General features: G+C 39.7%; 2 protein-coding genes across 12 annotated transcripts in view; both read left to right on the top strand.

Annotated features, from left to right (window-relative positions):
* Positions 1-1,058, top strand: part of Abca6 (ATP binding cassette subfamily A member 6) — a 69,510-nt gene extending 68,452 nt beyond the window's left edge. For all 6 annotated transcript variants that reach the window (XM_006247656.5, XM_006247654.5, XM_006247655.5 and 3 more), the window contains one exon: positions 82-1,058. In XM_006247656.5, the coding sequence (XP_006247718.1) occupies positions 82-183 (102 nt within the window). In that variant the 3' untranslated portion in view covers positions 184-1,058. The remainder of the gene's footprint in view (positions 1-81) is intronic.
* A 3,319-nt stretch (positions 1,059-4,377) lies between these two features.
* Abca9 (ATP binding cassette subfamily A member 9) overlaps positions 4,378-15,259 on the top strand; it is a 61,628-nt gene continuing 50,746 nt past the window's right edge. Inside the window, exons 1-6 of one of the 6 annotated variants that reach the window (XM_039087444.2) lie at positions 4,378-6,934; positions 8,928-9,074; positions 12,127-12,334; positions 12,791-12,955; positions 13,436-13,539; positions 14,054-14,280. In XM_039087444.2, coding sequence (XP_038943372.1) covers positions 6,896-6,934; positions 8,928-9,074; positions 12,127-12,334; positions 12,791-12,955; positions 13,436-13,539; positions 14,054-14,280 — 890 coding nt within the window. In that variant the 5' untranslated portion in view covers positions 4,378-6,895. The other 5 variants (XR_005490514.2, XM_039087440.2, XM_039087441.2 and 2 more) reach the window with 5 other exon arrangements.

The following is a 15,259-nucleotide window of genomic DNA, read 5'->3' as shown; positions in this document are numbered from 1 at the left end:
GAAGGAGCATGTATTTTCCACATCCTTTCGGAGGACAACCCACAGCTTAGTGATTGTTGACCTGCTTTCTCTCCTACCTAGGTATTTTTAGAGCTTTCGAAGGAACAGGAGCTGGGAGATGTTCATGAAGAAGCTGATATAACCATGAGATGGAAACTCCTCCCTCCCTCAGATGAACTGTAAAGTCTCAGGCCTAATCATTCTGTTATCCCACCAACTTCTTTTATACAGTAACGAACAGAATGAATAGTTTCAAAGATGTTTTCATGTCAACATTACACATATTTTATTTGCTCAATCAACATCAAGTTAAAATTTACAATTATTCATGTCTCAAAACTTAAAGGCTATATAAGGAAATACAAACTACTAGGAACATGAAATCACCCAGAATCAGGCCTCCGGCTACTGTAGAGACAAAACTACAAAACTGAATTTTAAATAGAAATTAATTTATCACGATTATCAGAAACTTCACTTTCAAAAACATATGAGGAATGTTCCTCTTCTGTCCTACATGGGCTCCTGCACATATATGTGCACAGACATACACTCATGTATAGATAAAATACACAGGTTTTGAAAAGAATATCTGTATAATGGAAAAAATGTAAAAATTAAATAAAACTTAACAAAAGAGACCCTATAGTTCCTTCATATAAAAATTCAATTGTTTGCTTTCTTTAATCCATTTTTTGTAGAGTTGTTACCATATACAGTATATGTATTTCCCAACGATCTACTTATATTTACTGTTATAACATTGGAATTTTTTTGCTTTCAAACTTAAAGTTGAAACTATATATTTGCATTTAAATTTGTGTTATTTATATTCTTCATTCATTTACTTGTGTGCTTTAATCTTTTTATTACCCATCTACAGGAATCATATGTAATGAAATAGTGTAGTGGTGTGTTTTACAGTTAAACACCACTATCTGGAAGGTTGAACTGGTCAAGATGCAAACATTTCAAGTGATGCTACAAGTTGAAAATTTCTTACCTGACCTGTGATGGGTCAAGGTCCAATCAAGGCTCATTAAAACTATTGCATTAAATTACCTTTTGGGCTTTGTATATAAGGCGCATTGGAAACATTAGTGAATTGCATGCCAGGAATTAAGTCCTACATCCAAGATATCTAATTATGCACAGACCGATATTTCAAAATCTCAAACACTTTAGCATTTCTCATAAGAGACAACCAGCCTGTACCACCGTTATAGCCAAAGGTTCTATTTGCAAGTCTATGGTAAATAATCAGTACTTGCTGTTCAGGAGATAACAGTCTGGTTTAAGAGTTTCTGTAGATTTCAGAGTCATGGTTTTCTTTGACAGCTCCAAGAAACATAATGAACTCTTCAGTTTTCTTGTTAATAAAGAAATGCTGACCTCAAGCTGCTTACTTTCCAGAGCTAAAGGGGTTAAATTTTAAGTATTATGCGTTTTAAGTTAAGGAAGACTTATATATTTAAATCCCTACCTGGGGCTATTGTCTAACGCATCGGACACTGCAGTCCCCAAACTTGTCAGCACCTTGGTCTCATCTTTGACTGTAGGATTTATAGAGGATTTAGGCCTGATCATACTCCTCTCCTCCCAATGGCATGTTTTATATTTCAGCTCTCTGTTATACCTCTTACCTTCCCACAATTCAGTCAGCGTGATTCTGTGCACCAATATTTATTTTTTTACAGAAGGATTCATAAGTTTTGCGCACGAAATTTCCTTTCAAGGGAAATTGTTAGTAGTTCCTTCAGAGGTCACCATGAAAGGCAGAAATCTCAGGATTTTTTCCTGAAAATATATTGCTCATTCTACCCTTACAAGAATATATTTTCAGCTGGCTTATCAATCATCATATTGACTTGTCTTTCAATGTTCATCAGTTTTGGTAGCCAATATTTCCATCAGCTCACTAATTTCAGTTGTTAGGTGAATTTTTTATTGATCAACTTAAAGATTTCATTCACATGTATAATGTATGTTAATCATCTACACATATAATGTATGATCATATATGTATATAATGTATGTTGATCATCCACATGTGTAATGTATGTTAATCATCTACACATATAATGTATGTTGATCATGCACATGTATATGTGTTGATCATATACATGCATAATGGATGTTGATCATGTGCATGTATAATGCATGCAAATCATAATGTGTATAATGTATGTTGATCATCCACATGTATAATATATGTTAATCACCTACACATATAACATGTTGATCATGCATGTATATATGTGTTGATCATGTACATGCATAATGTATGTTGATCATCCACATGTATAATGTATGTTGATCATGCACATGTATAATGCATGCCAATCATAATGTGTATAATGTATGTTGATCATTCACATGTATAATATATTGATCATGCACATGTGTAATGTATGTTGATCATGCCCATGTATAATATATGTTTATCATGCTAGTCCTCATTACCTTCTCTTGTCCACTTACAATCCCACTGTATTCTTTCTGCTTCCTGTCTAGTTCTCCTCCTACTCTGTGTGTGTGTGTGTGTGTGTGTGTGTGTGTGTGTTACTGAGTTTAAATAGAGTTATATTATATGAATGGGCAAAGATGGGGGGGTTGTTTATCTCAGCATGGGCAATTTATCAGTGGCAACAGTGAAAAAAAAGTCTTATCTTCTGTCTAGATTGTTTTGTTTGTTTTTGTTAATTTGATACAAGCTACAAGTTAATGATTATTACAGGAGGGCCCAACCCACTGTGGGAGGTGTTATCTCTGAGAAAGTGGTCTTGGATGGTATAAGAAAGCAGGTTGTGCAAGCCATGGTGAGCAAGCCAGCAAGCAGCATTCCTCCATGCCCTCTGCTTCAGTTCCTGCCTCCAGGTTCCTGCCCAGAGTTCCTGTCACTTGCTTCAGTGACAGAGTATGCTTTGAAAATTGTAAGATGAAATAAAACCTTTCCTCCCAAGTTGATTTGGTCATGGTATTTAGATAAGAAGCTCAAACGAAGATAACACTCTTCCAGCAGCCATAACTTCTGGAGAGGGGTAAAGGCCTTTTAGAGTCCATCCCCCACTCAGATTCATTAATATAGATTGTTTTGAGGCATCGCCTCAGAGACAAATTTCACTTTTATGTTGAGTAGCACCACCTACATCGGCAGAATGTTTTACCAGACTTGGGAGCTCTTATTCAAGTAAATTTCAAATCTCTCTCATTTCTAGAAATTATTCCTAGAAATTTTATTTCTAGAAATCTCTTATTTTTAGAGTTCACACTTTTCCCAATTGCTTACCACACCTATTGCTATTCTTAATGCTTTTCTATTTCATACACAGAAGTTTCTCAGTTGAAATTGTTACTTCATACTTAAATATCTTCTAAGTTTTAATTTTTCTTTTAAATGTGATCATCAATATATATATTTGGGTTGAGGATTTAGCTCAGTGGTAGAGTGCTTGCCTAGCAAGCGCAAGGCCCTGGGTTCAGTCCCCAACTCTTGGAAATATATATATATATATATATATATATATATATATATATATATATATATGTATGTATGTTCATGTTGTTTCCCATCCCCTACTACTCACCCAATTTCGTATTCTTTCTCTTAAACATTGGACCTAAACCCAAACAGAAATCACACACACACACACACACACACACACACACACACACACACACACATCCACATCTCATTTAAACCCAACGCTTCATCTCTTGACTTCTCCCATATTTGTGTTTCCTCTATAATGATCACCCATACCCCATTTTTAAAAACTATCTATTATATATATATGACTACACTGTCACTGCCTCCAGACACATCAGAAGAGGGCATCAAATCCCCTTGCAGATGGTTGTGAGCCACCACGTGGTTGCTGGGAATTGAACTCAGGAATTGAGCAGCCAGTGCTCTTAACCGCTGAGCCATCTCTCCAGCCCCGTCTACTCCATTTAAAACCCAGTACTCTGTTACTTGATTTTCCCATATTTTTGCATCTGCCTCTTTATTGCTCCTTTGAGTTTCATCTTTAGAAAAAGACAAAACCAAGCTAGGCATGGTGCCTCTTATCTGTAATTACAGCCCTGGGGAGGGTGAGACAGGAAAACTGGTGTGAGGTTAAGGTTAGGTCATTCAGTAAGAACCTACACTTAACAGCAACGACAGCAATGACACCACAAAGAACCTTTTCTTACTACTTGGTTTTAGCTGCTACACAAATCTTTCGTAACCATATTGCAAAATATAATATTTTGTTTCTCCATTTCATATTTTTCACCATACTTTTAAGCTCAAAACACATATTCTGAGCAACTTTCATATTCCAGACTGTGTGAGAAGTACACTCCAGTTCCTTTTTTTTTTTCTTTAGATATTATAAATCCTGGTCCTCTGCAAAAGTAGGTTGCACTTTGAACCCGTTTCTTCAGCTCCTATATGTTTTGTTTTCTTTTCTCTGGATCTTAAGTTTAAATATTTCTTTTTATGTACATTTGTATTTTGACTACGTGTATATCTATGTAAGGGTGTTGGATCCCCTGGAACAAGAGCTACGGGTAGTTGTGAGCCGCCATGTGGTCGCTGGGAATTGAACCCTGGGTCTCTGGAAGAGCAGCCAGTGCTCTTAACCGCTGAGCCATCTCCCCATCCCCTAGTATCTGGATCTTTACACGAGGTGTTTAAGAATGAACATCCCCAGTTTATAAAGAAATGAGTGGATACTATGCCACAACAGCACCTGGCAGCGGCGTGCAGCCCTCACAGAGGTGTTCTGGAGGCAAAGGTGATCCACTTGGGGTTAAAACTGTAGGAAGGAAGCAGAGGGGGTGGATGTAGCACAGCACAGTTATAGCTCCGTGTGCCTGGAGTTGTACACAGTGCAAAGTAAGGGTGGATAGAGATACAGAGCCAGATAGCATAAGGACTTGTGTGTTTTTAGTGTAAGCAGGCCATCGTCAAACCATCCCTGAGAGGAACAGAACACCAAGCTGCAGAAGGAGACTGTGCGCCACAACCGGCATAGTTTGAGCATAGGAGACCTCAAAGCCCACCCCCACCGTGATGCACTTCCTCCAACAAGGCCACACCCACTCTGACAAGGCCACACCCACTCTGACAAGGCCACACCTACTCCAACAAGGCCACACTTGCTAATAGTGTCTCTTCCCTATGGGTCAAGCTTTCAAACGCATGAGCCATATCTATTCAACCTGCCACACCTATTATATATGTATATAAAGGTTTATTTATTTCCATTGTATATGTGTGGGCGTTTTGCCTAAATGTCTCCAGTTGACGTGCATGCAATGCCCATAGAGGCCAGAAGAGGGCATCCGATCTCCCTGGAATCGTCATGCCAGTGCTGGGAACCAAAGCCAGTCTTTTGTAAGAGCAGAATGTGCTCTTAACAACTGAGCTATCTCACATAGTATGTTTTTTTTTCCCTCCAAGAAACAATATGTATTTAAGGAGGATATGAGACAAAACCCACGTGTCTGCAGTTCACCTGAGCCCAAGGAAAGAGAAAATCTATTCATTACTAAGAAATAAGACTATTTCTAAATCACAGTGCGCAGACAAACGTCAGCAGCGTTCTTAAATGTGCTAATACACATTCCACAGAAGGCAGCAGGCATACAGAAACAGTCAGAGAACTTGTTGTTCTCACGGATTATGAGTTCAATGTGCTTGTACGCATTTTGAAGAGCAATTTCTGGATCTAATATAATTAGCAAATGGGTAGATAGGCTTGAATAAATATTGAAGGAATATTTAGTATCTGTGTAGTGCACACAAAATGTTCGTGATAATGTGGTCATTGTCTGCTGTAAACATTTGATAACACAGCAAACAGGATATATGGAAAACCAGTGGTTGGAGACAGAGAAACTTTCTTCCTGGGTCCCAAGAAGTTAACTAATGTAACAATCTCTTCCTACCCCTCCCCCACCTCTCCTTTTCGGAGGCAGATATATTGCATATGTGTACGCATTCAGATAAAGTCCAGAAGACAACCTTGGCCCTTGGCTATTATCCTTAGAAACGTTGTCCATCCACCTCCCTAGAGACAAGGTCTCCTATTGGTTGGATCATTAGTAAGGCTAGGCGGGCTAGCAGCAAACCCCAGGGAATCTTCCTGCCTCCCTCCCCCCTCATCACTATGAATTTATCCCCCAAAGCCAATACTCCTGACATTACATGGGTTCGGGGAATCGAACTCAGTTCCTAATGCTTGCAAGGTAAGGACTTTACTTGGCGAGCCTCCCCAGGCTGAGAATACAATCTCTCAATATTATGCTTTCTAACGTTAGAACTGTGGTGCAAGCAGCATGCACGCAATGCAGTATGGGTAAAAATCCAGACGCACCCTCTTACCCTGAAAATAGTCACATTGCTCCATTGCCACGTGTAGATTCAGCTTTAAAAAAAAAATCCAGGAAAGGCTTTGAGACAGCAGCTTATCCTACTTGTGTGTTTATTTCTGTAATTTAGGAAATTCTTTTCTGCTCCATCTTCTCCGAGCTGGCCTTTATACTGTTTTTTATTTAAAGTACTCTTGAGAATCCACTCTCCTATTGTGAATTTAATCCAAAAGGGGAAAAAAAATTTTAAAGCCCAGTACTGGTCTGGTAGTTGCTAACGTTCCAGTCTGTCCAGCCAACCATTTGCAACCACAGATTCCCTGCTGAGGAACTGGCGGGAGGCAGAGAAAGAAAAAAACCAGTCCAGGAGTGCAAGCAGAGAGCGTTTGGCAGCCAGTCTGAGCCCTCAGAAGAATTCTCTTCAGAAACCGGAGCAAAACAGAACCGTCTGTGATAAGGAAAATCAAAACCAAGATGTAGCAGCGACTCGAAAGAAGAAATGTGACTTCTCCTCCGGGACACAGATCTCTGGATGAAATTTTTGAAGATTTCTGCTTCAGCTTTCCTCAGAGTAAGTTAACCTCTAAACTGTCACGGTTAGCACTTAAATATGATGGGCGAGCCGAGGCAGCAAAATCTTGTGAAACATTTCGTTGGAAGTCACCAAGTGTAGGAAGTTACTAGCAAGTCGTTTTGATTTTTCAAACCTGTGAGGATTTTACACGGGATGGCTGAATAGCAGTCGGAGAACTAAGACCTTTCGGTTTTACCCCAAGACTAAAGCATTTTGCATAAACAGGACATATCACGGAACAGGCAAGTGGGTAAGTGGAAAGGAATGTAGCTTGCTTTCCTCTTGCTGTTTTCGAAGTTATGTGGGCTGCTTTGTGTGTGTGTGTGTGTGTGTGTGTGTGTGTGTGTGTGTGTGTTCAGTTTTATTGCCAGAGGAATGTAAACATCAGTATGCCAGATTTTTACCAGTTTTGAGTTGGTTTAACCAATTTCAAGAGCATTTGGGAAAACTTAGGAAGTGCTACACTGACCCTCTTTATCATCCTAAATATGTAAGACAGTCTAAGAGGTGCAATGCATGCTTTCTGAGTAACAGGATTGGGAAGCGGCTGGCTTTTAACGATCAATCTATTATTTTTAAATCATGCAATTTGCTATTCAGAACAACTTACGTTAACTAGGTATTTTATCCTTCTCGAGCAAACAGCGTTTCACCTGAACGTGTGCAATGGAATAACTTAAGTCTTAACAGCCAGGAACAAATGACTTAATGCATGACAATCAGATCATATAATTGCTCTGGTCTATGAGTATTTTCCTGCGTATATTCTTAACTATCTAAGAAAGAAGAGTTGCCACTTGGAAAATACATCTTTCTGCTTCTAGATACCAAGGCTTGCCACAGTATTGGTTTCTTAGTTGGAAATATAGTTTGGTATACATTGGAGCTTCCAATCGTTACAGCCTATTGACGGCATTATTACTTGGAGTTTATTTATTTAGCTGATAGCAGTAGTTATATATTCATATAGTTGGTGGTCGTAAGCAATATGAAATTATCTAGAATTTCTATTTCATTCCCTTGGACTTAGACACAATCGACCTATGGTTTTTTAGTGGTTTTCCCAAGATTTTTTTTCAAACTTTAATTATGAAAGGTCAGTAAAGGGGTGAGTTGACTATTGTTTTGAGGTCATGATATACAAAGCACCTCTCTTTTCTGTTGTTGCTTATTTCATTCGACTTATAAGTCCCTTTCCATACCTGACCTCCACTCTTATTTCTTACTGCCAAAGATAATCTTTTTAAACTGCGTTCGATAATGATCTCTTTAGTTCCGGGATGTATTTAGAAATATGTATTGCTCACGGTGTGAATTCATATACATTGTATGGTTAGATAATTGAACTTTTTCTTTAAAAAAAGAAACAAGATTTGATTGGCACCATATCGCTAAAGACTTCTTATGTTGAGTAGTAGTTATCAATGCATTGCTCCTAATTCCTACAGAGTTACATTTGGATAGTGTTTGTAAAAGTGTGCTCTCTGATGCCCTGCCAGCGTGATTTGCATATGCAAGTGTCTTAGTACAGGTCACTGAGCACGGATACAGACTCAGGAGCAGAAATGACTGACTGGTGGGGTTCTGCCGAGTAGCCACTCGTAATTAGTTATAACTAACTTAATGGACAGGGTAACTTGAGACCTCCGCCAGCCTACACAAAGCTCAGACAGCTTAGCTGCCAAGTTTCATGGGGACAGCACGTGACATTGTTAAAGTCTCTGAAGAGTCAGTCCATCGAAGAAAAGACTCTCGATTGTTTTCCTCTTTTAGTTTTTTCAATAGATTCGCTGACTTCTCCCCCTAACCCCCGCCCCCGCCCCCCCCCGTCCCCGTCCCGCCCCCCGTCCCCGCCCCGCCCCCGCCCCCGCCCCCGCCCCTTTCTTCCCCCTGTTTTCTGTTTGGCATCCTTCTTCTCTAGGGCAGGTAATTAGGAACAGCTGTTAAGATGTTTCTTTCTGGTTTGATTGCACGATGTTTTCTATTTCAGACTTTCACATCTACTTCCTTGAAGTCCTTTAAAAAAAATAAACAAGTCAAAATGAGGAAGAGACGCTTGAGACTGGGTCAGCAAATGTGGGCTCTTCTCTGCAAGAACTGGCTCAGGAAGTTCAGGATGAGAAGAGAGACGCTCCTGGTATGGTTCCGCACCTACATGTTCTCATAGTTAGAAAAGGGGAAAAAAAGATACCTTCTCCGTGATACCAACATAATCGTTAACCACTGCTTTTTTAATATGTCGCAGCTATAATGGACAGGCTAGAATTTTTCAAGTCCTGGGCTTTGCTACTGTTTTTTTTTTCTCCAAATAAAAACTTTAAATATGTAGCATAATATATCTTCCTAGAGACATTTTTCAAAGAACTCATATTGAGAAATGCCCTGTAAAATGAAGCTGTATCATATGAACAGACTTATGACTCCAGATGCATATGTAGCAGAGGATGGCCTTGTTGGGCACCAGAGGGAGGAGAAGCCCCTGGTCCTCCCCCCCCCTTTCCCCTAGTGTAGAGGAATGTCAGGACAGGAGGCAGAAAGGGGTGGGTTGTTGGGTGGGGGAAGGGGGATAATACTTGAAATGTAAACAAAAAAAATCCAATAAAAAATTAGCTAATTATTTAATTTTAAACCCGCTGAGACCAGTTAACATTCTTCATATGCACAAGTGTGTGAGTGGACTCACTGGGAGTTGTCACTATAAAAGCAGAAAAAAAAATGAAGCTATATCTTTATACTAAAGAGTTAATAATTAGCATCTGGGTAATTAGGATCTCATGAAAGGCATAGACGCTGAAGTTTAGAGCAACGTCAAAGAGGCTAACTTTAGTTCATAATTACTTCAGAATGTAACCTAAGGGGGGGGGGACACAAAATACCCTTTCACAGTGACCTACTATTGGAAGTCTCCTGTTTCTCTGTGTTTCCATGCCCAAGACAATTCTCAGGACTATATGTGGCACCAACAACATGAGAACTATTCACTCACTGAGGTTCACACCAGTGTGAATTCTCAAACGCAAACGGAGGCAAACTTAGTGTTTAGACATTAACACGGATAAATATATTACGAAAAAGGTGATTTTTAAGGAAAGGACCTTAGGTTAAATATGTACAGTACTATGGGGCAGGAGTGGTGTGAAACGAAATGGATACTACGAAATTATTTACTGTGTTTTACCCTAAGTATATGGAGTGACTGTTAAACACAAAATGAGAAATTGTAATCATTTCTAAATAACAATAAAGGTTACAATCATACAGAGGGCGCCTCTAGCTAAGTGCTCACGTAGGTTGATTTTTCTTCACGTTTGAAGAGATTCAATCCATTTGATTTCATTTGAAAAAAAAAAGGACATTCGAGGAAGCCTAGGTTTGTTTAACCACTCTGCAACGGAGACATCTATTGAAACATGTTGTATACTGTAAACGGATATGATGTTTGTCAAACACATACATAATTAAAGATGTAAAAACGTAATAGTTTTTATAAAGATAATGGTACTTTGCCTGGGGGGAAAAAGTTCTCACCACAAAGAAGTCATAAAACTGTAGGAAGATACAGTGTTCACTACACAGCGTATGCATGAATGAAATGTCAGACCTCACATGATACATGTGTGCAAATATCACGCGCCAGTCAACAAAGTATGTGGTGGCTATAAGGTCTATCTGAAAGGAATAGTGTGCTTACATATAAAGGGGAGCGAAGGACGTTCTGGGTCTTTAGTGTACGAGTTCTCTCTTTGTCATAATAATGATTCAATGTGTTTTCTGCAGAATTCACAATGGCCATAAACAAAACTACTCATTAGAAGAATCAGCAAATTAATGCCCTAGTCTATGAACAGTGTGCGTATTCATCCAAGAAATGTTTGACGAGTGTTTAGATTGTCAGTGAATAAAAAACACCAGAACTTTATGCCTAAAGCCATGGACATGTAAATATCAATTCAGACGCCAAGAACCTACTTTAAGAATTGTGCTGGGCTTCCCGTTCCAGAATATAGTAACTGTAGTTTTAAAAACTTTAAAATTATTATTTTTAAAAGGAATGCTTCATCCATTTTATGTATATGAGTACACTAGCTGTCTTCAGAGACCAGAAGAGGGCATCGGATCCCATTACAGATGGTTGGGAGCCACCATGTGGTTGCTGGGAATTGAACTCATGACCTCTGGAAGAGCAGTCGGTGCTCTTAACCACTGAGCCATCTCTCCAGCCCCTAAAATTATTTTTGATGAGCATGATTTTGCTGCTTCTTCCATGCATAGGCGACTGAAGAACAAAGTAAGACCTTGCTTCTATTGATAGATGTTCTGACCCATTGCACACCACCTTCGTTTTCAAATACAGATGAGTGGCAGATACAGCCTTGGGATATCTGAAGAGCCTGAAGAGACTCTATTTAGACCTAACCGGTATTCCACCTTGCATGGTTAAATAAGAAAACACTTTCAGTTTTAAATGGAACAGCTGTCATAACTCTGTCTTGGTGAACATGTTACACGTTACATGTGTACGTGTTACAAAATACACAGATGAAAGGTCTACGGTATGGGCCGAAGAGATGGCTCAGTCATTAAGGGCTTGGGTGGTCCTGCAGAGGATGTGACTTTGATTTCTAGCACTCATATACTTGCTTACAGCCATATGGTAACTACAGTTCCACTGGATCTGACACTGTCTTCTATCCACCAGACACACACATACACGAGGAAACATCACTTATGCACATAAATGAAATGGATCTTTAGAGAACAAAAGGAGAGTCAATTACTTTAAGATGGGAAAACTCAAATGGAATGCAAGCTATATAACAGGTTGAAATTGTTTCAGTTGTTTGTGGTAGAAAACCTCCTGATTCTTCTTCTTCTTCTTCTTCTTCTTCTTCTTCTTCTTCTTCTTCTTCTTCTTCTTCTTCTTCTTCTTCTTCTTCTTCTTCTTCTTCTTCTTCTTCTTCTTCTCCTCTTCTTCTTCTTCTTCTTCTTCTTCTTCTTCTTCTTCTTCTTCTTCTTCTTCTTCTTCTTCTTCTTCTTCTTCTTCTTCTTCTTCCTTCTTCTTCTTCTTCTCCTCCTTGTCCTCCTCCTCCTGCTCCTCCTCCTCTTCTCCTCCTTCTCTTCCTCTTCCTCCTCCTCCTCTTCCTACTCCCCTCCTCCTCCTCCTCCTCCTCTCTTTCATTACTATCTAGGAATGGCTTCTCTCATTTCTCCTAATACTGTTGGCATATCAATTATCCTCCAATTTGCATCAAGTTCACGACGCTCCTGAAATGTCTATGATGGATCTGGGACGTGTTGATGACTTTAACGATTCTAATTATATTATTGTGTTTGCTCCTGAGTCTGAAACCACCCATGAGATAATGAACATAGCGGCCTTAGCTCCATTCATGAAAGGTATGCTCTGTAGGAGTTCGGGAAATCATTATTCAATGGGCCCTAATCAGAGTCCATTGGAAGTTATGAGCCTCTAATCTAGCAACACACGACTTCTTGTAGTCTGGTGCAAAGGATCATACCTCTTAAGAATCAGATTAAGAAGTGGTTCATAACCATCCATAACTCCAGTTCCAGCGACTCGGAAGCTTTTTCTGAGTTCCTCTGGCAGCAGGCACTCATATGGGACACACACACACACACGCACTGGTGAAACGTCACACACACAAGATGAATATGTCTTCAAAGAAAGGGTGTTTGCCACGGAACACTGGGAATCTCCCACTTCATTCTAAGTGCGGGTGTCTAAGGGGGAAAGTAACTCCAACCCAACATGACCCGTACACACTTGTATGCGGCATGCTGTCGTTGGCCATACAGGAAGCTCACGGTCTCTTCCCTTTCTTCACGTGGCAGGAAGGACAATCGTGGCGTGTCCTGACGAAAGCAGCATGAGTGAACTCAATTTAAACTATTCAATAGATGCAGTGAGAGTCATCTTTAAGGATACGTTCTCATATCATTTGAAATTTTCATGGGGTCAGAGGATCCCTAAGACGAAAGAACACAAAGACCACACAGGTAAAGTTGCCATTATTTAAAAAAACTATATTAATGTAGATATTGCTATTACGTCTTAGTCCCCCGGGCACATAACAGAACTGAGATGAATGACACAGCCCCCCTGTGTTAATTTCAAATCAAGAACAGATCGATCCTTATTAAATAAAGCCTCTATTCTTCAAAATCCCCATAATTTTATTGGTATATATTTCTAGTATACAGTGAGATTGAATAAAGACATGTTTGGTCAAGTCTACTGTATACTCAGAAGGCGACAGCAACAAGCCAGCAGCAAGCAGACAAGATCTGATCTTTAAAGATGTTGACAAAGCAACCTGGTCCTCCTTGGGCATGCACCATAACCCGAACCAATGAGCCTTACCATGTACTGTATTGTTATAGATTTTAGACACATTTTGGAGGATTACAGGTTTCCATTTATCCCACAGTGAAGACTGTCTGGTCACCTAATAGCGGTTGTGTCTTCTTTTCTTGAAGCTCCTTGTGAACCATTCAAGAACAAAATGGTTTGTGAAAATTCAGTCTTCTGGGAAAAGGGCTTTGTAGCCTTTCAGACTGCCATTAATGCTGGCATCATAGAGGTGAGTGATAAGTGAAAGGGTACTAAGCACATTGTCTTCTGCATTTTGATAGGTGGAGATATAGATGATCATTATTATTATTATTATTATTATTATTATTATTATTATTATTATATTTTTAGGCACCAAAAGTAGTATGCCAAACAGCTTCTGTATCCAGACTGTAGTGTCAGGGTACTGGTGACTTAAAAAAATACACACAGCACAGTCATTTTAAGCAGAGATCTTGGTAATACAGAGGTGGAAGTATGGGCATACAGCCATCATAAGGTTCAGGGTCTGTTGTGGGGTAGTAAATCGTGTGCTGCCTATGGAGGAAAAGAGGAGCCACTCTGATAAGAAACTCCTAAGCAGATCTAGTTTGAAGCGTTACTCTGTTAGTTTTAAAAACAAGTACATTTTCTTTTTCTACCGAAGGACTTCAGGTAGAACTTTGGACATCCCAATGCCTTCTTACCGTTTGAAGAAAGGTTCGCAACTAGATGATAATTTGCTCACTGGTGTCCCTCTTTAGGTGACAACAAACCACTCGGTGATGGAAGAGCTGATGTCAGTGATTGGTTCGGTTATGAAGATGCAGCCTTTTATTGCCCAAGGAGGAGTCGCCACTGACTTCTTTATTTTCTTCTGTGTTATTTCCTTTTCTTCATTCATATACTATTTATCAGTCAACGTTACCCAGGAAAGGCAATCCATTACAACATTAATGGCGATGATGGGTCTTCGAGAGTCTGCTTTCTGGTAAATCACGCCAATCGGCATTTGTGAACAGAATGACTTAACTGTGGGGACTTGGTAGGCTCGCTGACACCATGCTTAGGCTTGAGGCTTTAGTGTATCCCAGCATTTGGATGTTTGGAGTGCATGGCTTCACACGCTTGGTAACTGAAGTTTTCTGTATTTCTTGGACTTAAAGTCTAAGGTGCTTCCCATCTTCAGGGCACTAACAACACGGAGGGTGACTCTTAGTTAACAGTTATTGTGTCTATAGGGACCAAAATATTTGAAAAGTTAAGCGTTTTTTTAGTGTAAAATAAAATATGTGTTTTAGACACTTCACTTAAAAGTGAAGATAACTTGGTCCTGCTTTACATGAGTCACTGAAGAGAAAGCTGTTGTGTCCTGAGCATTGAGCTTTCCTCATTAGAAGCAAGAAAGCAGAGTGGTTAGAGCCGTCGCCTGCCCAGTGGGAAAGCCAGGGGCTGTCTTCATCTCAGACTTAGTAGCTACTACCTTGGGTGTGTTATTTAAACTCTGTAGACTTCGGTTTTCTTTTCTGTGAAGCATGGATCAAAGTTCCACTTCTTGTTGGCAGCAGGATTCAACAAGAACATTTATTTAGAGGGCCTTACACTGAAGCTGGGAAAAATTTAAATGCTCAGTATCAGATGTCAGTGGATGGATGTGTGGGAAGCCATGCATTGTAAAAGCATGCTGGATGCAAGTTAGAAAGCCGAGTATTCGATAGTTAGGGGTCCAGCTTTAAGATGGGACTAGCCAAGTGATCTATTAGAGACAGGTGGGGACGTAGAAACGAGTAGAGTCAGAAAGCAAGGCTATGAGTGTCAAGCTTGCCTTTGCTGAACTAGGTGTCATTTTCAGTGTTAAAGGTGGTACCCAGAGGATGCATAGTTCCAGGAACATGGTGGTCTCTAAAGAGGAACTTTGTTGAATAAGAAGACATATTTCACCGTCTGACATCTGCCAAACTCGTTATTTT

The sequence above is a fragment of the Rattus norvegicus genome, chromosome 10, assembly GCF_036323735.1.
Source record: "Rattus norvegicus strain BN/NHsdMcwi chromosome 10, GRCr8, whole genome shotgun sequence".
Taxonomy (NCBI): Eukaryota; Metazoa; Chordata; class Mammalia; order Rodentia; family Muridae; genus Rattus; species Rattus norvegicus.
The sequence above is the reverse complement of the archived record's forward strand: the minus strand, read 5'-3'. Positions and strand labels throughout refer to the sequence as shown.